Source organism: Cygnus atratus, chromosome Z (genome assembly GCF_013377495.2).
Source record: "Cygnus atratus isolate AKBS03 ecotype Queensland, Australia chromosome Z, CAtr_DNAZoo_HiC_assembly, whole genome shotgun sequence".
Taxonomy (NCBI): Eukaryota; Metazoa; Chordata; class Aves; order Anseriformes; family Anatidae; genus Cygnus; species Cygnus atratus.
The window spans coordinates 10,751,022-10,775,708 of record NC_066396.1 but is presented as its reverse complement, the minus strand read 5'-3'; the positions used below and the strand labels follow the sequence as shown (position 1 = coordinate 10,775,708).

Below are 24,687 nucleotides of genomic sequence, written 5' to 3'. Positions count from 1 at the left end.
TGAAACATCAAGCCAGTGTTTCAGAAGTGCCACCAGGAACTGTCTTAGTGTTTCCAATGTTCTTTCCTCACTTTCTCTTCCTTCAGAACTGTGCTGGTGCATCCAACCCAAAGCTGCAAGCAACACTGGCTGCCCTTTAAAGTGCAGTTCTTCACTAATAAGTTCTTTCCCAAAAGAAATTTGCCCATTTACACTACGTATTGCAAGTGCATGGCTTTGTTATATTTTCAGTGTTTTACAAACGTTAGGCTTGCAATAAGGGCAAGAGAACATATATCAAATAATTACAGAAGCAAGTAGGAGCCTTGAGAACAGTCCAATGAAGGGAATTCCAAATAGCTAATTAAAAGCACTACCAGACAGCAGGAGTCATCACGTATTTTAGTTAATGCAGCTCTTCCACGCAAATGTTGCAGAATCCACTGAGCCAAGTTTATTCAGGGCAGCAACAAAGCTGACCCAGATCTGTCCTGGTATTGCTGAAATATCCTTTCAGTTCTGTTTGGCAGAGCAAAATTCCCAACTGTACATGCAGCCATTCACTATTAATAAACTTCTTTCCTCGCTGTAGACTGGTCTTCTGGCTTGTTGTCTCCCTTCAGCCGTCTCTGCAGAGACTAAGTATTTGCAGAATATTTTAAAATGTGTTTAATTATTAAATACATTCAATCTGGGCAAGCAGAATCTGATATTTAATGGGCAATGACATTTTAAACCACAGTATGCAATTCTCCTTGCATTCTCATTTGCTTGTGCCTTGTGTCTTTACACAGAGCAGATGCAGACATCCATTGGGTTAAATGGTATGGTTACAGGGCCAGATCCACAAAGCATTTTGGTCTCTTATTGAAACCTATGAAAAGCTAGGGACTTGTGCAAGCAATTGGGAACTTAATATCTGAGAAAATGTTGGCCTGAGGAAGAACAGTAAATGAACAGAGGAAAATTCATATAACGAAAAATAGGTTTTCTGAGAAGATCCAAGCAGTTATTAGCCTTCAGTTTTTGGCAACTTGTTGCTGTATCTCTCCTGAATTTCTCCTGCCCTCCATTTGGGTAGACTTGCAGTATTTCCACGATGACTTGAAAGGTGAACAGCCTCATGGTTATCAAATATCAAGGTTTCTAACATGGTACTAGCTCCGTGTCCTAGGGGAAAGAAAGTACCAGAAGGTATGAATGCCTTAAAATCAAAGGGTGCCATGTTTTTCACATAGTATCTCCCAAGCCTGGGCTACCTCCTAGGTATAAGATGCATGAAGTGTGGATCACCTCTAGGATCCCCCATCCAGGTTTCATGTTGTGTTCCACCTTATGAGGCAACTCATCTGCATGCAGCCACTCTCCAGTAGCGTGCCCATACATATGAGCTGGGCTCATACTGGGTTCTTTTACTGTTATTGGGGAAAAATTGTTGTGTTGTTGTGTTGGTTTTTTTTCTCCACACATTAAGTTGTTCGACATAATGTGAAGTCCAATCCTAACAGTGGCTCCAGAACAGTGCTAGTATAAATGCAGATATTGATAAAGACTTTACATTTTCCTGAAGCACTTAAATATGCTATTTGTCCACATTACAGTTTAATCAAGAATTTATCCAGATGAATAATGGAGGCCTTACTGTGATTTTTGGTTTTGGCAGGTTGCTTTGCTACCAAATAATGCTGCTGATCTTAGCAAACACATCACTGGTGAAAAAGTGCTTGCATCTAACGCTTATATCCCTGGCCCCCCAGGCCAGCCTGGCCAACAAGGTCCTCCAGGTAAGATACAGACCAGAGGGATGTGAGTGTGAAATAGTGCCATGAGTAAAAATAATAAGCCTCAGTCTTTCAGTATGATAGGATTTCATGTGTTACATTAATTTGATTGCTATGATTATATTTGCATTTGTAATAAATTGAAAAACTCTGCAGTCATTATTCAGTCAGCCTCTGCAAACTGTCTAACATCACTCCACTGTGTTTCTTAGTCTCAATGTATTTCTTGGCGTGCAAGCTGTGTTTGTTCTGTACGTGTTAAAGTTCTCCCTCTCCCAGGGACATCTCACCTGCTTCAGATGTCATTTCCCATTTCTTAACTGTCTTAAATACTCTCCATTTCATTTCAGAAATACCTATTACTTTAGCTCACTGTCATTAGTAGAGCAGAAAATGTGCTTTCAGTTTGCGAAGGTTTGTGCCAACTGTTTTATTTTCCCTTGTCTTGTTCTGCAAGGATTCATTTCTTGGTTTTATGTTGTGTTCTAGATTCAAAGGAATCTGAAAAGAAAAGTAAAACTCCACTCACACCTTCTGCACTTTGTTAAGGTATAGACTGAAACAATGAGAAAAGCAATGAGTTCCTAAGGCTCTAGCTTAAGCCAGACACCCTGCAATCTGCAGCCAGTGATAGTAAAAGTTTTGCTAAATCCATTGAATGCAGATCTGATTTGGGTTAGTGATAAATGCAAGGAATTTTACTATTGTTCTGAGTTTCTGGAATACTCTTACAGAGGACTAGCTGGTATTTCATACCAGGTTTGATTTACTACCTACTGAACTGCCCTCCATTTATCCCCACTTTTGCAGTCTTGCTTTGTTTTTTGAGTCTTTATCTCATTTTCTTGGAGGACGAGTATCTTCAGTCTTCAGTATAACATAAGTGCAAGGACAATGTGGTTAGAGATTCTGCGTCAGACTCTGAAATGTACATTGTGCCGTCTTGCAATCTCTCTAACGTAGGCCTGACTCTGCATTTCTTCCATCTGGTTTCCCCATGACTGAGCTGTCCAAGGTACTGTAGAATTCTCTGTTCCGCTTGAAAACCATCCCCGCTGACCTCTTCCCCTGCCCCACCATTTGCAACAGGATGGCCGGGTCTTCAGGAGGAGTCTGAGAGGTTCATCGCTGAACTTGATTTTACTCCTTATGAATACCCTAGCTGTAAATATTCTGTCCTGCTGAACCATTTTTGCCCTCGGCCTTTGATTTCCTGTGTCTTTCATGTGCCTTCAGTATGAAGAAAAGTGCTCCCCCCTCTAATTACAAAGCACTTCAGCCAGTGACACTTTAATGATCTTCATTTTGTGTAAATTCTGTTTCAGGTGCCTTATTTTGTGTTTTGCTTTTCATAGTGTTTCCCTTGATATAAACCTCTACTTTGCTGCCTGGTGCCTCGTAAAAACTAACATTCTTTGCTGAACCAGCAGAAGCTGAAAAGGGTATAAAGTGAAATGCAAGAACAGAGCCTTTCTTGCCCTAATACGTTGGCTGCTGTCCTGGGAAACAGAGAGGTGCAAAACACTGCTGAAAAGGGTTTGCTTCTGTGCCAGTCATGTAGATGGCTTTGACCCAACATTTCCATGAGTTTTCTGAGGCTTTCTTTTTATGAGATGTTTCTCAGATGTGATTTGTTCTTTCTCCCTTTTTTTCTTTGTGTGAAAATGAGGCTTTTCTGCTTTTCTTTTCACCCCTGGTCTGTGTCCCTAACTGCTTGGCAGTGGAGATCTTGGTTTCTTTGAACACACAATGTTTAATTGTTTCGTGAAGATCTCTTGTACCCACTGTGACAAGGAGTAATGTCTCAAATGACTGCTGTGTTGCTTGTGTTGCTGTGGATTTGTGGATTTGGGTGTGTTAAGGCAACAAGCCCATTGGGTGGTTCAAAAAGTAGTCAGTCACCACTGCTCATGCTGATGAAATGTCCTGAAGGCTTTCCCTGGCAGGTAACCTTTGCTGTCAATTGCAGGGGCCCCAGGACCGAAAGGGAGTCAAGGAGTTCCTGGGTCACCTGGACCTCCCGGACAGCCAGGCCCCCGCGGATCAATGGGACCCATGGGCCCATCTCCAGACATATCCCATATTAAGCAGGGCAGACGGGGCCCTGTGGTCAGTATTCTCACCTCCTGTCACACGCTGCATGGTTGGCCTCAGCTCCACAACCTGTCATGTCCTTGTGAACGCCTTCTTTTCTGTTACAGGGCCCACCAGGAGCACCGGGGAGAGATGGCAGCAAGGTGAGGAGAGGTACTGTTTTCCACAAGGCAGGCACATCTAGTCTATGCACTTGCAGTCACACCCTTTTACCTCCATATTTCCTTTGCTAAACAGAAAATGTCCCATTGTCCTATCACCTCTTGCCTTTCTTCTCCAATTTTGTGCTTCCCATTCCTTAAGTCTTGCAAATAATAGCACTGCCAGGCTGTCAAGCAGCTTTCTTTCCTTTGGTGTGTTAGCCCATTTCATTAGACTGCTCTTTTGTGAATTTCTCCTCTTAACTGGTCTGTTTGTTACTGTCTAGGAGAAATAACAGAAGCACCAGACTCTGCTCCCACTAGAGCCAGTGGCAATTTCCTGTGTTCTTCCTGATATATTTGTTCCTACTTCATTTTCTTTTATTTTCTTTTCTTTTTCTGAGCAAGCAAAGTTAGCAAACGCTGATGATTCTAGATCTGTAGCCAGTGAGTCTGCAAAGGTAAACTGCTATTTCGATTTCCTTTAGTCACAGCAAACTAACTGAGGTGGTATTGATTACAGGGGGAGAGAGGTGCACCAGGACCAAAGGGGATACCTGTAAGTATTGCTCTCAGCAAGCAATTCCACAGCAAAGTGATGTTGGCTACTAACAGGCCAGCCAAAAGAAAGAAAAAAAGAAACAAACAAACAAAAACTTTCCTTTGTCAAAATCACAGTGACTGACACTTTACATGCCCAGAAAAGGTTATTGGAAAGAAAGAAATTATCCTTTTTCATCCAAGTTTCTTTCCTACACACCTCCTCCCTCGCTGGATGCTACACCAAAGGCAGTAAGTGCCCCTCCACCCTACAGCAGTGGTGGGACATGCTCAGGAGGCAGAAGCATGAGAACCCATGCCAAGTGCTAGTTAGTGTGGTTCAGCCTCACTACTAATGGGAGTAAGATCTCTGAAACCTTTTAAAATCCTACCTCTCTTCTCTCTCTGGGACTTTGAGCAAATCACCAAGAGAAGGATGAGTATTTACAATCTGTTTTTAGGTGAAATTGATTAAAATGTTGTTTCTCATTGGCGAAATGGATTTTAGGAAGGTGTCCAGTAGGTGTTCTCAGTATTAAATAGTGTACTTTACTGTGTGAAGACAGCTAAAAAGAAATGATGATTTTCTGAAATTAGATAAAAACACAGGGTATATTCCCTACATCGTAATTACCGATAAATTCAGTAAGAGATCAACTGCAGTGGGGTTAATGTATTGAAAATTATCTTCCGGACATCAGCATTCCCCAGATAAATGTAATAAATATTAATAATTATAGATTAATTAGTTATTTTAAGAATGTCATTTCTGTTATTTTAATATGAAGCAACACATGGAACCAAGATTTCTCTCCTCTGTTCCCATGAGGTGTTGAGATGCTCTCAGGAGGCAGATATAGCAAAGAATTGTTAAATAACAAAGAGCTGAGAATCTAGTAAATACAGGCTCTGTCTGCAAAAACATTTGCCTTTTGAAAAGTGTTTCCTGATCAGGTTGATTTGAAAAGAGGCCTTTAATTTCTGGCAATAGTTACGAAGCAGTATTTTACTGAATTACCCCTGCAAGGGCAGTTATATTTACCTGTTTGAAAACTGTAAGAGTAAAGTGGAATGTGATTAATGACCGTGCCTTGTGGCTGCAGGGCCCACCAGGTTCATTTGACTTCTTACTGCTGATGATGGCAGACATCAGGAATGACATCGCTGAGCTGCAAGAGAGAGTGTTTGGACACAGGACTCATTCATCAACAGAGGAGTTTCCATTACCTCAGGAATTTACAAACTATCACGACACAGTGGATTTTGGATCTGGAGAAGACTACAAACCGCGGACATCACCCAGAGACTCCAGGATACAGAAGGCAGCCCATCCTTAGCTATGCCTACTGACAAATAGACCCCCTTTAGAGTTCTTCACTATAAAAATGCACTGACAATGTAAAATATATATATATTATTTCTCAGTTTTCTCTTTGCTTTTCCCCAACCATGCTGCCTGTACTGTAACTTTCCCAGTTCATGGTGGCCTCCCTGCAGTAATTCCATACCATCAAGCCTGCACCGTGCATTGTATCTAGACTATCAGGAAAACCTTCTCAGTGTATTGGGCTAGCAGGACTAAGGCATACACTAGTTAATGGGGCAGACCACAGCATCTCATCTGCCTACCTTTGGTTCTGTGTTCAAATGACCCAGTACCTAGATTTTGCAGGGGTAGGGGAGTAGCTGAACATCATCCCTGAAAGACATCAGAAATGGAAACCTAGGTCCATGGTTACTTTATACATGTAAATGAATTATACCACTGAACTCAAGTCTCCAGCTAGTGTCCCCGGGTTTAGGAGAGTGTGAAAAGTGGATCTCTGTTTCACAGCAGAGGTCAGCTTTATGTGAATTGTCTCCTTCTTTATGCCCACTTTGGCACAAAAAAGCCAAAAAAACATGATGAAGCAATGATATAAAGATACTGCTTGTTGATCTAGAAATGATTTGAGGGGATCTAGTGACCTTCTAAAAGGCATTCACAGAACTGGAACGCAGGAGTTACAGTGTATTTGGCTGGGTATAGGAGGAGTGGTAGGTGCAGGAGTGCACATGATGAAACATTTCAAGTGGTACGAGCATAGCTAAGTTGAGGTACTGCACAGGGGATCCTGTATTTCTGAAGAGGGATAAAAGGGAGTACCCTTGTTTTTTACACTGGAAAATTGGATGCACAAAGTTAGACCATACCTCATGAATGATGTATGTTAACTTCTTTTTTTTTTCTTTTTTTTTCTTTTTTTTTTTTCTTGGATTTCCACAGCTGCTGAGGACTTTGCCATGCTTAGAAGATAAAGGAGAATATTAAGCACAAAACTGCAGTGTTGTATCTGTGTAGCTGCTGTTTCTACCATATGTTTAGTACTGGGTTCTGTCCATGTTACAAATGCAAAGAAAATCTTATTTTGCCATGTTTTCCATGGCTTGCATGTTCTAGTAAAATAAATACTAGTAAAAATATAAGCAGGCCCTTTTCGGATAACATGGAAAGGTTTGGATCCCTTTCCATATTCTCTGGGCCAAAAGATAGTTGGTGTAATCCCTACCACACCAGAACAGGTCATGTTGTATAAACAGCTGGCTGTCTAGACCTTTTATATCTTTTGTATATTATCTTAAGGGGATATGTTAATTCTTGTAATTGTTTCCCAACTCCTCACTATAAGTATGCCACAAGCAAGGGCATTAGCTTTAAGAACACTAATGTTCTTTATTCCTCTTCACGTTACACATACATCAGTATTTACAAAGCAATGACTAAGTCACTGGTAAAGCTTAGAAAAAATGATAGTGCTCTCACCCTATGATCTTTGGGCTTCTCCTCTGGAAGGAGCTCACCGAGCAGCTACAGATCCAAGTAATCTTGTGAATGAGGTAAAGGGGAAATCAGTGAGACTTGGGGAAGGAACTTGTGGCCAAAGGAAGGATGGTTTTATACAGAGCAGACTAAAAAAAAAAAAAATCTCTAAGGCAGCAATCTGAGGCATGTATGTGTTATTTTCTTAATTTTAAACAGGCAACTATGTATAAACAATATAGTTCATGAATACGCAATAAGCACATTTGTCAAATTATGTATTTGTAATCCTTGCAAATTATGTAACTCTTGGCTGCGTTTACCACCACCACCCATGACCTGCTGGATCAGGTTGATTTCCACAACAGAAGTAGCAGCTGCAGTTATTTGGACCATCAGACACTAAATAATAAGTTAAACAACTCGCTTCCTACATACGGACTGCATTTTATTGCCCTGTGCCCACAAGGAAAATGTGTTCTAAAAAAGGCACTTACTTGAGTTCTAAACTCTGCTTTTCCACAAGTACCAAATGAGAAGTTTCTACATTGAAAGCTTGACCATTGAATTCAGGGGAAGGCAACAATATCCTGCTTTGCATAAGTATTTAGGGAACTTCTTAGAGTGGCTCAGAAAAGTAGATAAAATACATGCCTCACTCTGAGTGCAGGAAGCTGTCCTACAGACTTGAGAACATAAAATAGGGTGCATTTTTACATGCCTGTTTGAATGATGAGCTCAATAACTTCCCTTTCTGGAGTCTGCAAGTTTTTTCACAGCCCAGAGCTGTTTTTGTTTTTGTTTTGCAGCAGACATGTTTCCTCCATAAAAAGGTGAAGGAAAGAGCTCCTTGAATTTGTCCTTGTGCTTCACACTCCTCTTTCCACAGACTCCTTGCCCCAAAGTGCTGTTGGCTGAGTCCCGGCAGCAGTGAGAGGACACCATGGTAAGGCCAAATCCACCCCACGAGACACAGGAATTCCTCCAGCAGGGAGAGCCCCTCTGAGCACAGCTATCTGGGAATGTTCAGCCTTCTGTCTGCATCCGGCTAAGATCTTTGTGTAGACTTTTATAATTTTATTTCTCATTAATTGTATGATAGCTTTCATAACGTATTGTATCAGAAACATTTCACTACAATTTCTAGAGAAATACATACAGACATTCAGATAGAAAAAATGATGATTTCTTCAGCATACCCAAAGTTTTATAAAGCCAGACCAGAGGAGTCGTTTCCAATTTTAAGCCTGGTTACCAGAGAGAGGGAAGTCATTACCTTGTAAATTATTTATTACTCTGTGGCTCCAAAAATAACTACCCAAGAATCCAAAATAAGAATGTAGAAACATCTACACGTCTAGTCATTACTAGGCTCATGCACATGACAACTTTGTTTCATATAAATACTATGTATAATTTTATTAGAAAGAAATATTATTTTGATGTTAAGACATCAAGTTATAAGCAGAAGGATAATAAAGAGTTTGTTATTTTATTAATATTGGAAATATATTTAATGGAAACATTTGCAAGAGTGTGTAGTGATGGGAAAATACTGGTTGTTAATAAGTTTAACAGAATCATAAAGCTTGGAAAACGTTCTTTCAACACTGTGCCAGGTACATACAGGATTAGTCTTTCTTGCAAAGCTGAAATACTGACACACAGAAATTGCTATATGGTCAGGGTAAACCAGGAAAAGGATTGGAAAAGTGATCGTAAATGGAATTACAATAATCCCTGGAGTTATTGTTGGCATCACAGCTTGAGTAACGTTCTTCCAAGAAGTATTTCAGAGTTAATATGTTAAGCCCCAGAGAAGCAACAAAAGATGAGGTGGGGTCCAAGAATTTGTTAATTTCACATAAAAATCCGTATGTTTGTTCCTATTACACATTCCAATAACCATACAGGCCATTTTATTTATATATGAAATACTAAAATATGTATAAAATGATTGTGATTTTATGATGTATTCGTAACAACAAAGATATTTTTTCTTATGCTGTTGGTAGTTGCTTTTGTTACACATCCTTTCGCTTGCGGACGAAAACGTTGGGTGGAAGAAATGAGTGGGAGGAATTAAGAAGCTGCAGTTTAGGATTTGTTTTGGAGCTCGCCTGTAGAGCCGGCCATGAGCAGGGATAAGGGGGCATGAGGTACTGCAGGATAGGATGGGTTTGTGTGTGTGGAAATGGGGAAAAAGCGGGATAAATGTGAGGGCTGCGCACGGACTGTGCCTCCCACCTCGGTCCTGTGAGGGCAGTGGGCGCCGCCAGGGGGAGCAGGGAACCCCGCCGCTCCCCTTCCTCCCCTCAGAGCCCACCCCCGCGGGCCGGGCCGGGCCGGGCCGCGACGCCCCCGTTGCCTCAGAGGCGGTGACGGAAAATGGCGGCGGGGGCGCGGAACTACAACTCCCGGCATGCCTCGCCAGGCCTTCCCCGCCACCCCCGTAGGGACGCCATTACCCCTTTAGGCGCGCGCCGCTAACCCGTCACAGGGGCGCGACGGCGAGGGGAGCGGGATGCGGCTGTCGGTGGCGGCCGCCATCTCTCACGGGCGCCTGTACCGGCGCGTGGGGTCGGGCCCCCGGTCCCGCGTCGACCTGCTGCGCAACCTGGTGACGGCGCTGGTGCGGCACGAGCGGCTCGAGGCGCCCTGGGCGCGCGCCGACGAGATGCGGGGCTACGCCGAGCGGGTGAGGGGACGGGACGGGGCTGGGGGGGGGCACACACCGGGCGTTACCGGGCGGTAACGGGCGCTGCTTCCCCTCAGCTCATCGACTACGCCAAGCGGGGGGACACTGACGAGCGAGCCATGCGCATGGCGAATTTCTGGCTGACGGTAGGCACCCCCCTTCATCCCCTTACCCCCGCCGTTCCCCTCATCCTCTTCGTGTCCCCCCCCGGTCCCTTCTGTGCCCCGCCCCCCCCCCCCCAGTCCCAGAGCTGAACATGCCTCACCGCAGGAGAAGGACCTCATCCACAAGCTGTTCAAGGTGCTGGCGCCCCGCTTCCAGCCTCACCCCGGCAGCTACACCCGCCTGCTGCAGATCCCCAACCGGGACAGCACGGACCGCGCCAAGATGGCAGTCATCGAGCTGAAGGGGAACCCCTACCCGCCGCTCATCCGCCCACGCCGCGACAGCGAGAAGACGCTGCTCAACCAGCTGCTGAAGGGGTACAGGGAGGACAGCCGGCGGGAGGCAGCCCCGCGGCTGCCCGAGGGCACGCCGCTGTAGGCAGCCCGCTGTGCCCCAAGCGGCATCCCACAGATTTACAGGGATGGGGTTTGCCATAAGCTGCCCGCGCACTGTGCAGTGGGTTTGCCCTCTGGGAGGAGATGCCTCAGTGCTCTTCTGAAGCACGGGATCAAAAGATGTCCCAAGAGGTCGCAGGGCTTATTCCTAGCCTTAAATTGTCACAACAGTAGTACAAGCTCGAGGTTTACTTGCCCCTTCCTGTGCTTTCATACTCAGCAAGAGAAGGAAATCAAGCTGGGAGCCCTAATGGTTGATATTCACTGTGTAAATAAACTATTTAGAAAGTGAGTTTGCTTCTATTTGAATTATATTCCTCTGTACATGCGTTAATCTTCCCCCAAAACTAACTTTATTACATCTTCTGGTCCTACACACTGGGATAGTGTCTCTGCTGTGATAGAACTGAAGTGTTCTCTAGAAGCCAGTCTGCAGGCCTTCAGGGCTGCAAATACAGTGAAAAGTCAGCCTGGTTGTACTGTTGCAGCAGAGCTGAACACAAATTAGGATGGTACCACTGAAACAAGTTTTAAAAGCAGCAGTACCAATGAGACTTGGGTTATAAGGCTGGCAAAATGGACAGGAATAAGTTGACACTCTTGAGCTTGGTAAGACACCTCAGCCCTCAGCTACAGAGTTGCAAGAAATCTCTATATTGTTATCTTAGAGCAAAAAAGAGATAGTGGCAGAACTTCTTCAGAGAATAATGCAAATGCAGAAATGAAACTTAAAGTGCTGGCTTTATCTTTGATTTGTACTTGACAGTTGTAGCTGCAGCTTATGAGTGTAAAAAGAAAAAAAATATAAACACTTTTCCGGAGACTGAACAAGACAGGTCATCAACTGTAAGGAGTGCAATTGCACTGCTTGCAGTTGATGACCTACGGTCTTGTTCAAACAGGTACTTTATCCTTAATGGACAATATGAACCAACTGCTGTTGCTGCGTAACTTCTACATTATTACAAGTCCATGTTGAGGCTTCAATATTTAATTCTCAAGAATAGTAGCCTAGTGCTGCTGTCAGGTGGTCTTTCCTCTTAGTAAAGAACCTGAGTGCATTAGCTGCAATCTGATGCCCCAAAATGATAACTGTAGCCCTGTGCAAATTTCCAGAGTGCTTTAGGAGCAGAGGTGCTGCCTGGGCATTTCAATGCAGTTTTGGTGTGATAAAAGTTACTGCATACTTTGAAGGCAAAGGATAGCATGTCACCTGTGTAGTCTCTTTGGATTCAGATTAGAAATGTGAACCCTGGTTGGTAAGCAGACTGTTACCTATTAGTTCATTTCAGTTAATTCAGTAGATTAACTTTTGTGTAGGATTGATGAGAAACAGAAGTAGGATTTTAAGCACTGAACTGTTTTCCCTTGATCTGCTCACCTGTCACTTTCTTAGAGAAAGAAGGACAATAACTTTCAAACTATTTTGGTTGAAAACTGAAGGGTATGAATGATTAAAAATATGTCAGGGGAGGAAGATTGTGTGGCCCTGTAGCACTAGCAGAAATACTGTGTTATGCCTGTGTTACTGTTAGCCAAAACAGCCTTTCTGATCAAAGGACTTATGAGCCAGAAGTAAGAGAAGGTAAACATACAAGCGTGAAAATGCTGATTTAGAAAGACAGGTAGATAAAAAAACATTTAATGAGGGAAAGCAAATCAAGGTTTCTTCTAGTTGTCCTTAAGTTAACCATCGGGAGAAAAAGTACAGGAAAGCTAGAAGCTTCTAAGCTAAATTGGGAGAAAGGCTTAACAGAGATTCGTAACACACAAATTCTGAATGTATATACACGTTTTTTTGCCATATCAGCTGACAAAGCATAATTTTGCAGGCTTGGTGTGTAGTCCCTCTAAATGCAACTCTCCTACTATTATGTCCTTGAACATGTCCTAAAATTATGTAGCTTTCTATCAAGAGGGATGGTTGTCCTGCCAGTTTGTTCTCAGATGGGTCAGGCTTTCAGACGCCTGTTGAGAAAAATGAAGGGAAAGTACAATGTTAATATATGAGGTCCGTTATTATTCCCTTGCATCCTGGCTGTCAACAAGGTCTCCTCTATCAGCCTTATAACCACAGAACTGATGAAAATACCCGTGTCCATATGATTGTCCATATGACTGTTCTACCGCCCCTTCCTCTCCACCTCTGGAAGATAAAGGCCTACCTGACTGCAGCTTTGAGACTCTGATACCAGTCATTAATATCTTGCTGGTCACTGGACATCAACAACAGTGTCTTGTGTGGGAAGGAAAGCTGAAAGACAAACAGAATTGACTTGTGCCTGGATGCTGATTTCTGCCATTTTTTGTCAGTAGTTAGAGAAGTTTAGCATTGATACTGGAGGAAGCCAGGGTCCAGACGGTACAGAGCAAGTGCCAGATGTCCAGCTACAAATGTCAGCCTACTTTGACTTAACGAGGTGTTTGGAAGTCAGCAATGCCACTCCGCATATGCTGCCCATCCAGTTCTCTGCCTTATTCCAAGCTGCCTCTAGAGGTCCTTCCACTATCACCAATGCAAATTCACAGTTTAACCAAGAGTTCCTTTTCATGGCTTGCAAGGAATGAGCCAACACAGCCCCCCACGTGCTGCAACCTGGAAAGACCTGAAGTTGAAACCCCCACCTATAGCATTAGTCTCAGAGACCCTGCAGCCCCCAGGGAGTTGGATGTACGAGCAATGTCCATTGTGATAATACCACCACCTCTGCTTCCTCTGTTCTTCAGGATTTCCTGTAAGCTCATTCCATGATCACTAATGCTGTGTATTGCTCATCATGTGGCTGTAGGGCTATCCCCAAAACATGTTCTGATCACACCCTCCTCACGTGACCCACGTGGAACAAGCAGCAGCCCATACACAGTGCTCAGAAGGCCCACACCGAAGGGAAAAAGACAGCCTACATCACCCAAAAAAGAGAAGAGTTGCCCTAACTTGGACTAGCTCTTTGCATTTACCATTGTCACCACTTGTCATCTCAGTCCTGCTGCTGCTGAGACAGCTAGAGACTTGCTTTGCAAGTCTGACCCCCTGATGCTGCTGCCAGGAATACTTACACTGAGGAGCCCTCCCTGGCTCTGTGTGTGGCCAAACACTTTATCCACCACGCACTGGTGAAGTGGGTAGACAGCCGTGCATGCAAATTTGTTCGAGTTTAGCAGGTGGAGTGGGTGGCAGGGTTTTGTTGCAACAAAGATATCAGAAAAAAGGAAGAACATCCTGCGCTTCAGTTCTTCTCCCTTGGAAGGCACCACCAAAAGCCAGCCTTCTCGGATATACCAGCGCCCTAAGCATGGAAGGAAAATAAAGACAGTTGTCAGACAATCATTGGCACAAAAAAGGATGTAAAACTACAAAAAAAGAATACAATGAGGTACCCTGAGGCTACCAGGCTCTATATCCATTCCAGCCACCAGAAGGCGCTAAGCGTCAACTGGAACCTGCTCATCAGCACCCATGACAAGCAGTGATCACCCAAAACTTTTAATATACGAGGAACTGACTCGAGTTCTTATAAAGCTAGTATGTCAATTAAGAGGATACTATTATACACAGATCTGTTCAAAGAGAAACAAAAAAAACACTCACGTTTTCAAAATGGTATGCATACCTTTAAGTTAACATAAACTGTTGGAAAACATACCATGAACAGCCTTAAATGGTGTCACCCAATTGCTTGTCATTAACAGCAAAACAGAAGTTAACCTAAACTTTGAACATTTATTATTCTTCCCCAGTTTTTTTTTGCTTGCACATGCTAATTAAAAAAAATCATTTCAAAGATCATCTAACTATATACAGTTCTGTAGTAAACAAATTACAGAATGGAGATTGCTGTAACGATAGACAGCAAAGCAGAGACAAAATAAGGTATTAAATGGAAGGCTTGAATAGGCAACCTTATTAACCGTCTCTTATAGAATAGGGTCCAGTGTCACCTACCCATGAAATGACCTGCAATAAATTAAAAGGTAGAGAAATCAGCAGGAAAATGTTTAAAAAAAATTAATGAAAAACCTAGATGTAGGTGGTAATAAAAGAAAATGGCATCTACACAAAATGGAGTAATAAAAGCAACGCCTCTAACCCCAAGGATTATTGTACAAATGGCCATAAATTCATGGGAATTACAAAGACACCTGCTAGTAAGAAGATAAATTATAAAAATCCAAAGCCAGAATATGGTATCACCTGGTCTGGGAAACACTTCCCAGAAAACTTCAGCCATTTTTTTGTGCCATAGCATCTAGCTGAGCTAGTAAGTACATTTCACAGAACTGCCCAATTTTAAGTATGGATTGTCATATCTGAGTATGCTACAGTTACAAAATATAGAGGCAAGCGAATTGCTGCTTAGCTTACTCCACAGGAACTATGTCTCTTACCTGAAAAAGAAACTGAGGGAGAGGAAAGTGAGGTGAAGGGATCAGTCCAAATTTAAAAAACAAATGGAAGGAAAGAGTAAGCAGTGTGGGACTGGGAACCATTTCCTTCAGACTAAGTAAGCTGTGATCAAATTTGCTAGCATACAGATTGAGCTGGACTGTCCTGGAAGTTTTGGGATATGGATCCACTTTCAGGATTCCCTGGGACACATAGTTTAGAAAATTCTTGTTAAAGGAGGGCAGGAAAGCATCCCTAGGGAAGCTAGGGATGGCAGAACAGCGTGCTATGTTAAAAGGTGATTCTAGTTAATATAGTTTTTGCCCTACATATGGAAGGCAGCAAGAAGGGCAGGGTCTCGTTACATTGGGAGCATCAGACCTCAATGATACCTGACTCCAAAACTCCAAACCCCTTTTCCCTGCATCTATAGCATTTTGTTTTTTCATCTCTTCCCTCCTAGTAATAGGATTCAATCTTCAAAGTTCTGCAAAAGCTAGTTTGTTTCTGCAAAAGGGAAGTTGTTGAGCTGGCTCAAAACTAGCAATACCCAGTTGCCTCTGACACCTCTCCTCCCCCATTCCCAAACGCACCTATTTTACTCCAGCTAATGGAAAACATAACAATCACAATTCTCTGTCCTAGATAATGGTAAGTTGTCTATAGACCCTTAGTATTAGTCCTAGTACATCTCTCAGAATATATGGAGACAAAAAAAGTAGATCTTAAGCTTTCTAGCAATGTCCATTTCTGGTCTAGCTATACTGTTTTTTGCATTTGTTTTTCCCTTGGGCTTATCTTATTAATTCTGTTACTCAAGATAATTGATTTACGTTTTTACTTATGTACTATCCTAATGTGTCCAGGCATCCCCACACATGCACGATGCTTAGTATAAGCAGAGCACACCTGTGTTAGCTCTCTTTCAGCTAGCATCACCAAAAGGATTCTAAGCAGAACTAGGAACAGAATTGTAAATCAATTTGTGTATTGACTTAACATCCTGAAGAAAGATAATCTGTGATAAATAGCCTTTTTTTCTACTTTCACCCCAAAATCCACATGTAGAAAGTAAAAAGTACAACCAAATTCACAGATACCTGGAGGTGCATCTTAGAAACCTTTACACACCACGACTTCAGTGCTCCAATTGCCAATTGAGTAAAGAATTTCCTCCTAACATCTAATCTAGACCTACCGTCTTTTAGTTTAAAGCCATTCCCCCTTGTCCTATCACCCCACCCCCTGACACAGAGTCCCTCCCCAGCTGTCCTGCACCCCCCTTCAGGCACTGGCAGGCCGCTGCTGTAAGGTCTCCCCGGAGCCTTCTCTCCTCCAGGCTGAGCACCCCCAGCTCCCTCAGCCTGTCCCCACAGCAGAGGTGCTCCAGCCCTCTGAGCATCCTCGTGGCCTCTGGATCTGCTCCAACAGCTCCGTGTCCTTCTTGTGCTGGGGGCCCCAGAGCTGGGTGCAGGGCTCCAGGTGGGGTCCCACGAGAGCAGAGCAGAGGGGGGCAATCCCCTCCCTCGCCCTGCTGCCCACGCTGCTTTTGGTGCAGCCCAGGACACGGTTGGCTTGCTGGGCTGCAAGTGCACATTGACAGCTTATGTCCAGCTTCTCATCAACCAACGCCCCCAAGTCCTTTTCCTTGGAGCTGTTCTCAATGCATTCTCCTACCAGCCTGTGTTTGTGCTTGGGATTGCCCCGACCCAAGTGCAGGACCTTGCACTTGGCCTTGTTAAACTTCACGAGGTTGAGGATGCTCTGGGCTTGGGGAGTACCCAGTCAAATAGGAGATCCTAAAGAAACCTCATTATCCAATTAGATGAACTGACATGCCAATGACTGTGACTTTATATATCTCAACTATCAGCACAAATAGTCTGATTTCTGCCACGGCTTAAGCCTTTTGGTAAGAGATGTTTCCTTTCATGTATAGGGTGTGAGCAGAAGTCTAGGGAATTCGCAACTCAAAATTAAAACAAAACCAAAAACAACATATTCCTCTGGAACTGAGATGAAGGCAAGCCTACCTCCAGATGAAGGCAAGCCTATCTCAGCTGAGATGAAGGCAAGCCTATCTCCAGTTAACTTAGCTGAGCAGAAGAAAAGCTGAAATGTCTATAAGACCCACCTGGAGTCAACACCTGGGTCTTCTGTCCTTTGAGGAGCTTCTGAACACGAAGTAGCTGCAGTGAGTTCTCTCTCTTACGAATGATGTCCTGGACCCATTGAGATACCTCAGAAGCAGATTTCACAGTCTCTGAAACAACAGCAGGTTATCACAAATCGGCATGTACTACTGCTCATCTAACTCGCTGTGAAAAGATGAAAATAGGAAGCAAATATTTTAGAACAAGTATCAATTAACAAGTTTATGCATTAATTTCAGCAAGAGATTGCAATAGATGACCAATCCAATAAGTTTCCGAATCAGTCACTCTACATTGCTATTCCCTCTGTGTTCTCAGGGGTATCTTTTGAGCAAGATGGTGAAGGAAAATAGTAATGCACTAGAAACCCCGATAGATAAAGATTTTTTTTCCTGTAGAAACAGACAAAATATGCAAATTGAAATGCCAGCAATGAAGCTAACACTGATCAAAATGCCAGCATTCACTGGAGAAATTAAAGCAGTAGCATTTACAGACAAAATCATACTTGCAAGTTTCTGGTACTCAGCACTGTCTGGGCTGGTGTTCTCCAGCAGGTCTCTGAGGAAATGCTTGTACCTGAGAGAGAAAGAGCAGTTTCATTTCACAAAGACACACCAGGAACAGCAGCATCTCCTATTAGTGACAAAATGACGAATACTCCATCAGGAAATGCAGTACACACCTTTAAGTGTAACCAAGCAGCTTTTGTTAACATTTCTTTGATCACATTCATTTTATCTTCAGATTTGTCAATTATATTATACCACATATTTTATACATTTGCAAGCCTTTGGCATTTCCTGGGGAGCTGGTAAGAAACCTCACATATTACTTAAGTTCATGAGACTCTAGAAGACTTCAACATTCACATAATGTCTTCAATAAAAGACAAATTGAACTCTTTGAACTATTGTGTTTTTTTTTTTGTTTTTTTTTTTTTTATGTCTGAATGGAAGCATTCATACCATATGTTCTCTGCCCACACAAGAAAATAAAGGCATTTCAATAACTACCAGGAGACGCCTTTTTTATTTTTTCCTCTCCAGTCTTTACCAGAAAGGATCAGATCTCTGCAAATGCTTTCTCCCAATAAAGCAAAACTATTTTCAGTCTGAAATGACAGAAGAAATACCACATGGAACAGATGCATAAAATGGCAGAAGTCTTATGACCCGCAGTATACGTAACAGAGTTCTGATGAAACTTGAATATGAAAGAGCTGATTAATGAAAAGATTAAACTTTCTGTTAAACAGCCACCATTTTTCCAAACCGTTGGATAGCAACAAATATACTACTGTTTTATGTATTCAAAGGAATGATCCAAGGAATTACAGTAATAAAGAGAGCTTACATTTGTATCTGCCAAGCTGATTAAAAACATTGAATAAAGCTATCTGAAAAACTGCACTATGCTCATCCCCAGTTATTTTCAAAGGAGCAAGGCTCTCAATCTCTTAATGGTGCTTTAGCACAAATAAGACCGTGATTAGAGAGCAGTTACTTGACTTACAGCAGCAGCATCCGGGTTCCCAGCAAACTACCCAGGCTCTGTATTACCCTCATACCCTCCCCAAAAAAGGTAGCCACTGAGTGCATGCAGCACTCTTCTCATGCAGTCAGCCTGCCTCTTCAAAGGATGCCTCAAGCAGAATGCAGCAATCCAGACTGGATCTGTCCAGGCTCAGACAGCTGTGACATGCACCAAATATGAGGAAAGCATGCAGTCAAACCATACATGGGGGTAAGTTCCCCTGACTTCATTAATCTTATCTCTCTCTAAAAGCAACCATCCACAAGAAGTGTCACAATGCTCCACATCAGTAATGTGCACAAAAGCAAAGCAAGACCTTCTCTAGCTGAAAGCCGCACTTCTGCAGCGCTTCAGACAGCCTGCTTTGTTTAGGTCCCAACTTCAGTCACTTATTGAGATGCCAGACAGCCTTCACTTGAATTCTACCTGAGAGCTAGTTGAAGATCTTATGAGCTTAAGAGCCAGAGCTAAACACAGCTACCTCTCTTCATCATTTTCCATCCACATACACTGATTCCACTTTACAAGTACATCTTCAGGACTGTTTCACTGCAATCTATATGCTCCAATTTGGAGATATATGCTATTAACAACATACTATTATCTGCCTTTTTCCCTTCTCATACTAACACCTTGAATTACTTGCTTACTGGTGCAACCTCTGCAGAGGCAAAGGAAGCAAATCCTCTAGCTTCTTTCCTTGAAACTGAGGTCGAGTCTCTTGGAGCTTCTTAAAGCGTCGAAATGACTTACTTCTCCTCAACTGCTCCTGTGTGCAGCAGAAAAGGTATATTGCTTTGAGAGTACAGAAATAAACATGCATTCTAGTTTGCACTAGAGCTTAGAAAACAGAACCTCAGTACTAAACACAAGCATCAACAAGGTTTTGTGGCCATGGACAAGCCATTTCCTTTTTTCTAACAACCGTTTCCCAATGGGTAATTTAAATTACATTCCCTCTTCATATATGCACAGAAGTATAAAACTAGTATACTCAGCATATGTAAAGAAAGAACAAGAAAGGTTTACTCAGGAGAAAAACGAGCCCACTTGTGGCTTTTTGCCATTCATTTCAAGACAAAGCACTACAGTCCCACACTCTTATCACTTCAAGACAAGTATCCAAAATGGCTTCTTTTATCTTGGGACATGAGTATGTATGCATACAAGCAGAACAGAACAGAAATATCCTAATACACCCTGCAGCTGGAAACATGCAGGGACAAGAACCTCAAGTCAGGTGGTTTAAACTCCAGATACAGCTTTCAGGACTTTGAAATAAAGATACATCTTTCTGAAATTTCTTGGGAGATAGACTATATGTGGAAAGGTAAGAGGGAGGGAAAACAATTTCATATGCTGTAGAAAAAAAATGGGAAGAAAAAAGGAAATCCCACCATTATGATACACTTAGTGGTAGTGGGAAAGACTGGGAAACCTGATAACTCTCCAGAAAGAGACCACTGTCCCATAGTGTTACCACTGCAAACTCTCCAGGCTTGCCAGCCAGGGAAGAGTGGGAATTTAAACAGAACTCTTTGAGAAAGCTCTGCTTAGTGTGTGTAGACACACACTCACACACGAAACATGCTCCAAAAATTTGAAGCTCTATATAAAGAGAGAGGTTCTCACTACTCTATTATGACTAAAAGACTGAGAGAACAGCAGCAGCCCAGAAAAAGACAACTGACCACTCCAGACACATAATTAAGTAAAAGGGAAGCATGTAGTTGTTTCAAAGAATTGAGAAATGGAAGAGAAATCAGGAAGAGTAAAGGAGATATTTACCTTCAAGGTTTTATTTGCCTGTTCCAAGTTCTCAGCATAGTGGCCATAAAGCTCCAATTTCTGACAGAAATTTTCCAATCCCAGTCCTAAATTTCCTCTCTCCAGGTGAAGCAACAGAACCCTGTGCACAAGGAGGAAAGATAGGTAGGCAGGGGTACATTATTGATACAGTTTTCCCAGCTCCCTTTGGTCCACTCCTATGCTGACCTTCATTTGTCAGTCCCCACCTCACATCCAGTTTGTTCAGAATATCTGCTTAGTGGCCAGAGTGAGCTACACAAAACAACCTGTAAAAATACCATACAGCAGTCTTACTGCGTTTAAACCACTACCCAGAGAACAATGGGGTATCCAGATAAGTGGATACAGATCAGCAGTTTCCTGTGTATTTCTGCAAGTGCCAGCAAGGCTAGCAGTGTTAGAAGTGAATGCCTGTCTCACAAGATGCTAGCTTTATTCCCTGAAGTCTTACTTTCTCATTCTCTCCATATCATTATGAGAGTAATTGCATCAGACTGTTCACTTACTGGCTGGCCGAATGTATGGATTCCAGGGGTCCAAATATGGTTTCCATTACAGCAGGTTTAAGCGTCCCTTTGGCCTTTAAAATTGTCACAAAGAACTAAGAAGGAAAGAGAGAGAATTTCAAACAGCTAAGATTCACAGGTCACTCAAAGGTCATTCTGAGCACACAGCAGAAGAAAGAAGTTGCAGCCTAGCCACTCGAGCTCCAAAGGATATCAGGTATCATGGGCACCCACCTAAAATTCCTATCACCAGATGTAAGCCATCTTGTTAACTTTGACCATAACTGTAAACACATGGAGCAGCACTACATTGACTGAGCGAGTCTATTTCAGTATTCCTAGATGCATCTGTTTTTAACCACCTGGTTCGTAATCTATCTTTGTCTCCCCTGTGCTCTGATGTTTCATACATCGCAAGCATCTTAAGCCAAGTCCCCTGTACAATCAGAACTTAAAAACTTATGACTGGGTAAGGACCAAACCAAGGGGACGGAAAACACAAGCTATCTGATGTTGCAGAGGAAGTAAAAGACAGAGTGAAAAAAAAAAAAAAAAAAAAACACCTTTCAGCCTCAGCAATGTGAAAATGTGAAGAGCTGGGACTTGTCCCTTGCTGTAGCAATGCATCAAAGTCCTGCTCTGTGACCCTTCCCCATGACACCAGAAATAAGTATGTGCTGTCTGAAGGTAACCACATATCAGAAGGGCCCAGATACTCACTGTGACCACCAAATCCAGCTGCTCAAGGTATTTGTGCTCAGTTTCCAGCAGCTCCTTGGCTGTCCGGCTGCGTTTTCTCTCCCAGCGAGCCCTCTGCTCTTCCACAGTGTTTGCTCCAGCCGTAAGTAGCAGGGGTGAGCCACTCATGGTAGTCTCAGAGCTGATAAACAGAAAGATAACCACTCCTGAGAGCCAAGAGAGATGTACACACAACAAACATGAAACCTGGGCCATAGGGTAGGATTCTGAGCTCTGTGCTTTACTATGGAAGGAGGGAAGCCAGTTACCAGTAACAGCCATTAACAGTTTCCTTCTACATTCCTATTTGTGCTACAGCAGCCCCCCATCAACCAGAGGATGAATGACAGTCAGACCGGACTGCAAAAGCAAGATAAGTAGTACAATCCCACCCGCTTTCCTCACCCACAAGCCACTGCTTCCTGTGCTTCATCCAGCTCTTCATGTGAAATTCTCAATAAACCCACGGAAATTGGTGGGTGGAAGATGTACTGTACATAGGAGCAGAAAACAGCCCTAAAATGTTTGTTGGGGGAGGAGGAGAAATGGAGGGAAAACACAGAAAGGGGGGAGTGTAGAGTGAAAGCACACTCTTGTTCATTTTCCCCTGGAGGATCCCCCAAAAAGTGAGTGGCTTGTATTGTTATTTTCCAACAGCAGTTTGTGGTTTCAGAGATGAGCATCTGCTGTGAATCAAACCATCCACAACTGGCTTCGCTGCTGCTCTTCTCTTCTGGAAGAGTATCACAGCAACATTAAACAGAGAAGCAGCTTCTTTTATCACCCTCTCTCAGAGAAAGAAGCATGCACTACCAGAACATTGCTTAAATCTTCCTCTTTCTTTTGATGAAAAGGCAGAGCAGCCTGTTGCACACTTACCACAGCATGAAGTCTGTGGTTTCTGGGGAAGTTTTCCTCCCTGTATTCAGCTACCTTCACAAGAGTTCAGGCTCACACACATTCAAGCTGCACTAGCACAGAAAGATAAGTTGTCTGTGAGAAGTGAATCTGTCGAATACAGTCTTCCAGTGACACTTCAGATACCTGAATCAATAAAACAAAAGTTTTGCACAAAAACGGTATGGAGTCTCATTTAATGTGTTCGCAAAAGTCCAGATAGCTGAGGGACACGCAATATTTTATAGTAGCAAGAATTTCTCCAGAGGTTTATTCTTGCATTTGTTCAGAAAACAACCACAAGCCTAGCTGTGGACAGGTCTTTGTCAAGACCAGACACTGCTAGTAGCTGGAGAGATAGCACTAAGCTACAGCTTAGCATTAGCAAGCTGTTGCAAAGTACTCACAAAAAAAACAGGCTAAGATGCTACCATTCAAAGAGTATTTTTAGCTAGTGTAAATTGCAGTCCCAACTGTGAAGTGTTTACCTTTTGCAGCCCACTTTCTTAAAAAAAAGAAACAAAATACCAGAACAACAAATCCACATCATATTTGACCATCTCTCAACTTTAATATATTAAATTCCGACTCTTTCAAGTCTATTGGGTGAGAGTCATCCGGAACCTCTGCATAGACTAGAAAATACTTCACATACAAGTAATCTAAGCACATCAGCTTGTTTCTTTCTTCTCAAACTCAGAATAGAAACTATCGAATAGTTTTTTTTATAGAATTAACTACTTCATGATGCTCTGCTAACAATCAGTGACGTTTCTAACTTTACTATTTATAACATCCTCATAAAAAAAAATATCTCCCTTTGTTATCTCACACTAGCCACTCTATATTTCTCTGAAGTGTTAGCAGCCTAGTGGGTCAGATGCATGGGCCGCAAGGTCCTTGCATCCTGTCTCCAAGGACAGTGATGTTCCCAGGTGCTTGTGCTCCACAAGCACCATTTTCTTACTGCTGCATCTCCACCAGCTAGAAACCTGTGGGTTTTTTTGTTGTTGTTGTTTTGTTTTTTAACCTCTAAAAAAGGTTGAGGAGTCCTGGCACACCATCTTGCAATTAGGACTAATTGCAAGGCCCACGAGCTGCAGAGCAGAGCATTCCTCATGCAGCTCACAGGATCCCTTGATTTGGGCTCCTTCTGTAGATCACAGTGAGCTTGTGCCTGCATGCAGCCCCTCCTCAGGCCCCTCTGGAACCTCTTACAGAGCCCCTTTGTATCTGGACGCCCTCCAAGGGCGTGGGAAGCTGCAGGACTGTGCTACCAACCTCTCCCTGGCCCAGCCAGGACAGCACCAGGGTGAGATGCTCGAGCCTTCGCCCTGCCACGTGCCCACTACCACTGGGCAGTATCCATCTCAGACACCTTCAGGGCACCCAAGGGCGTGTTGCTCCACACCCTCAGACACCTTTGCGGCACCCAAGGATTCCTCACCCTCCTCCAGCTCTCTATTTTCACAGGTTTTGACCTGCTCGTGGTCACCTCCTTCCTTCTGCTCCCCAAGAAGACAACTCCGCAAGACTGGAAGAGGCTGCAGGAGGGCACCCTCTTGAAGAAGCCTTGCGCTTCTCCAGCCCCACCACCCCACACCTTCATCACTTTCTGCAGACTAACAGCCCTGGGCATGCCCCCTGCGTGGCAGCACAGGTTACTCTTATCTCCACTCTCCTTCTGCTCTCAGTTTGGAGCTGAAGTCCCCACTTTGACACCAGGACAGGGCGATCTTACAGCCGAGCTGCAGCTGGCTGACAGAGCCCTCTCCAGCCCCTCAGGCTGGCTGGGGGGACACTTTTGTCCGCCAGCTCGCCCCACAGACCCTCGGGCTCTCCCCACAGCACCTTGAGGACTCGCCCCACACTCCCTCGGGCTCCCCCCACAGCGCCCCCATCCCCTCAGCGAGACCCCGCGGCCGCCTGATGCCGGCCCCCGTCCCCCCTCGCCTCACGCGGCGCTGCCACCCGTTACCTACCCCGGCCCCGCAGCCGCCGCCCCGCGTTCAAATGGAGGCCCCGCCTCGCAGGGCGGCCCCGGGGCGGAGCGGTGGCGGCGGCGGGGCGGG

At 43.6% G+C, this 24,687-nt stretch overlaps 3 protein-coding genes and 1 long non-coding RNA gene across 7 annotated transcripts in view; 2 read left to right on the top strand and 2 right to left on the bottom strand.

Annotated features, from left to right (window-relative positions):
• CCBE1 (collagen and calcium binding EGF domains 1) overlaps positions 1-9,337 on the top strand; it is a 95,553-nt gene extending 86,216 nt beyond the window's left edge. Inside the window, exons 7-11 of the mRNA XM_035563838.2 lie at positions 1,643-1,763; positions 3,730-3,869; positions 3,962-3,997; positions 4,518-4,553; positions 5,638-9,337. Coding sequence (XP_035419731.1) covers positions 1,643-1,763; positions 3,730-3,869; positions 3,962-3,997; positions 4,518-4,553; positions 5,638-5,871 — 567 coding nt within the window. The 3' untranslated portion in view covers positions 5,872-9,337. The remainder of the gene's footprint in view (positions 1-1,642; positions 1,764-3,729; positions 3,870-3,961; positions 3,998-4,517; positions 4,554-5,637) is intronic.
• Positions 672-5,698, bottom strand: LOC118256680 (uncharacterized). Its single transcript, XR_004781287.2, has 2 exons — positions 5,577-5,698; positions 672-1,149 (listed from the first exon to the last, which is right to left on the bottom strand). It is a non-coding gene; the product is annotated as an uncharacterized LOC118256680 (long non-coding RNA).
• A 462-nt stretch (positions 9,338-9,799) lies between the features above and the next one.
• On the top strand, positions 9,800-10,884 carry MRPL17 (mitochondrial ribosomal protein L17). The gene is made up of 3 exons (XM_035563841.2): positions 9,800-10,032; positions 10,110-10,178; positions 10,303-10,884. The coding sequence occupies exons 1-3, from the start codon at positions 9,859-9,861 to the stop codon at positions 10,573-10,575; spliced, it is 516 nt and encodes a 171-aa protein (XP_035419734.1). The 5' UTR covers positions 9,800-9,858; the 3' UTR covers positions 10,576-10,884.
• Positions 10,885-11,014: 130 nt separating this feature from the next.
• On the bottom strand, positions 11,015-24,662 carry ARHGEF39 (Rho guanine nucleotide exchange factor 39). 4 transcript variants are annotated; one of them, XM_035563839.2, is made up of 11 exons: positions 24,598-24,662; positions 22,598-22,762; positions 21,701-21,860; positions 20,981-21,075; positions 20,454-20,574; positions 19,316-19,434; positions 17,638-17,708; positions 17,111-17,239; positions 13,650-13,879; positions 12,758-12,846; positions 11,015-12,560 (listed from the first exon to the last, which is right to left on the bottom strand). In XM_035563839.2, exons 2-11 carry the CDS (start codon positions 22,603-22,605, stop codon positions 12,545-12,547), a joined length of 1,038 nt encoding a protein of 345 aa, XP_035419732.1. In that variant the 5' UTR covers positions 22,606-22,762; positions 24,598-24,662; the 3' UTR covers positions 11,015-12,544. The 4 variants fall into 4 exon arrangements, with proteins under 4 accessions (XP_035419732.1, XP_050572241.1, XP_050572240.1 ...); XM_050716284.1 differs by having other exon boundaries at positions 22,598-22,689; positions 24,598-24,633; XM_050716283.1 differs by having other exon boundaries at positions 22,598-22,684; positions 24,598-24,629.
• Between the last annotated feature and the right edge of the window lie 25 nt (positions 24,663-24,687).

Coding starts and splice junctions, on each gene's coding strand:
- MRPL17 (XM_035563841.2), top strand. CDS start 9,859: ATGCGGCTGTCGGTGGCGGCCGCCATCTCTCACGGGCGCCTGTACCGG. Junction 10,033..10,109: donor TGCGGGGCTACGCCGAGCGG/GTGAGGGGACGG, acceptor GCTTCCCCTCAG/CTCATCGACTACGCCAAGCG. Junction 10,179..10,302: donor TGGCGAATTTCTGGCTGACG/GTAGGCACCCCC, acceptor GCCTCACCGCAG/GAGAAGGACCTCATCCACAA.
- ARHGEF39 (XM_035563839.2), bottom strand. Junction 20,575..20,980: donor TCCATACATTCGGCCAGCCA/GTAAGTGAACAG, acceptor CCTTGTGCACAG/GGTTCTGTTGCTTCACCTGG. Junction 17,709..19,315: donor CCTCTGCAGAGGTTGCACCA/GTAAGCAAGTAA, acceptor TTTCTCTCTCAG/GTACAAGCATTTCCTCAGAG.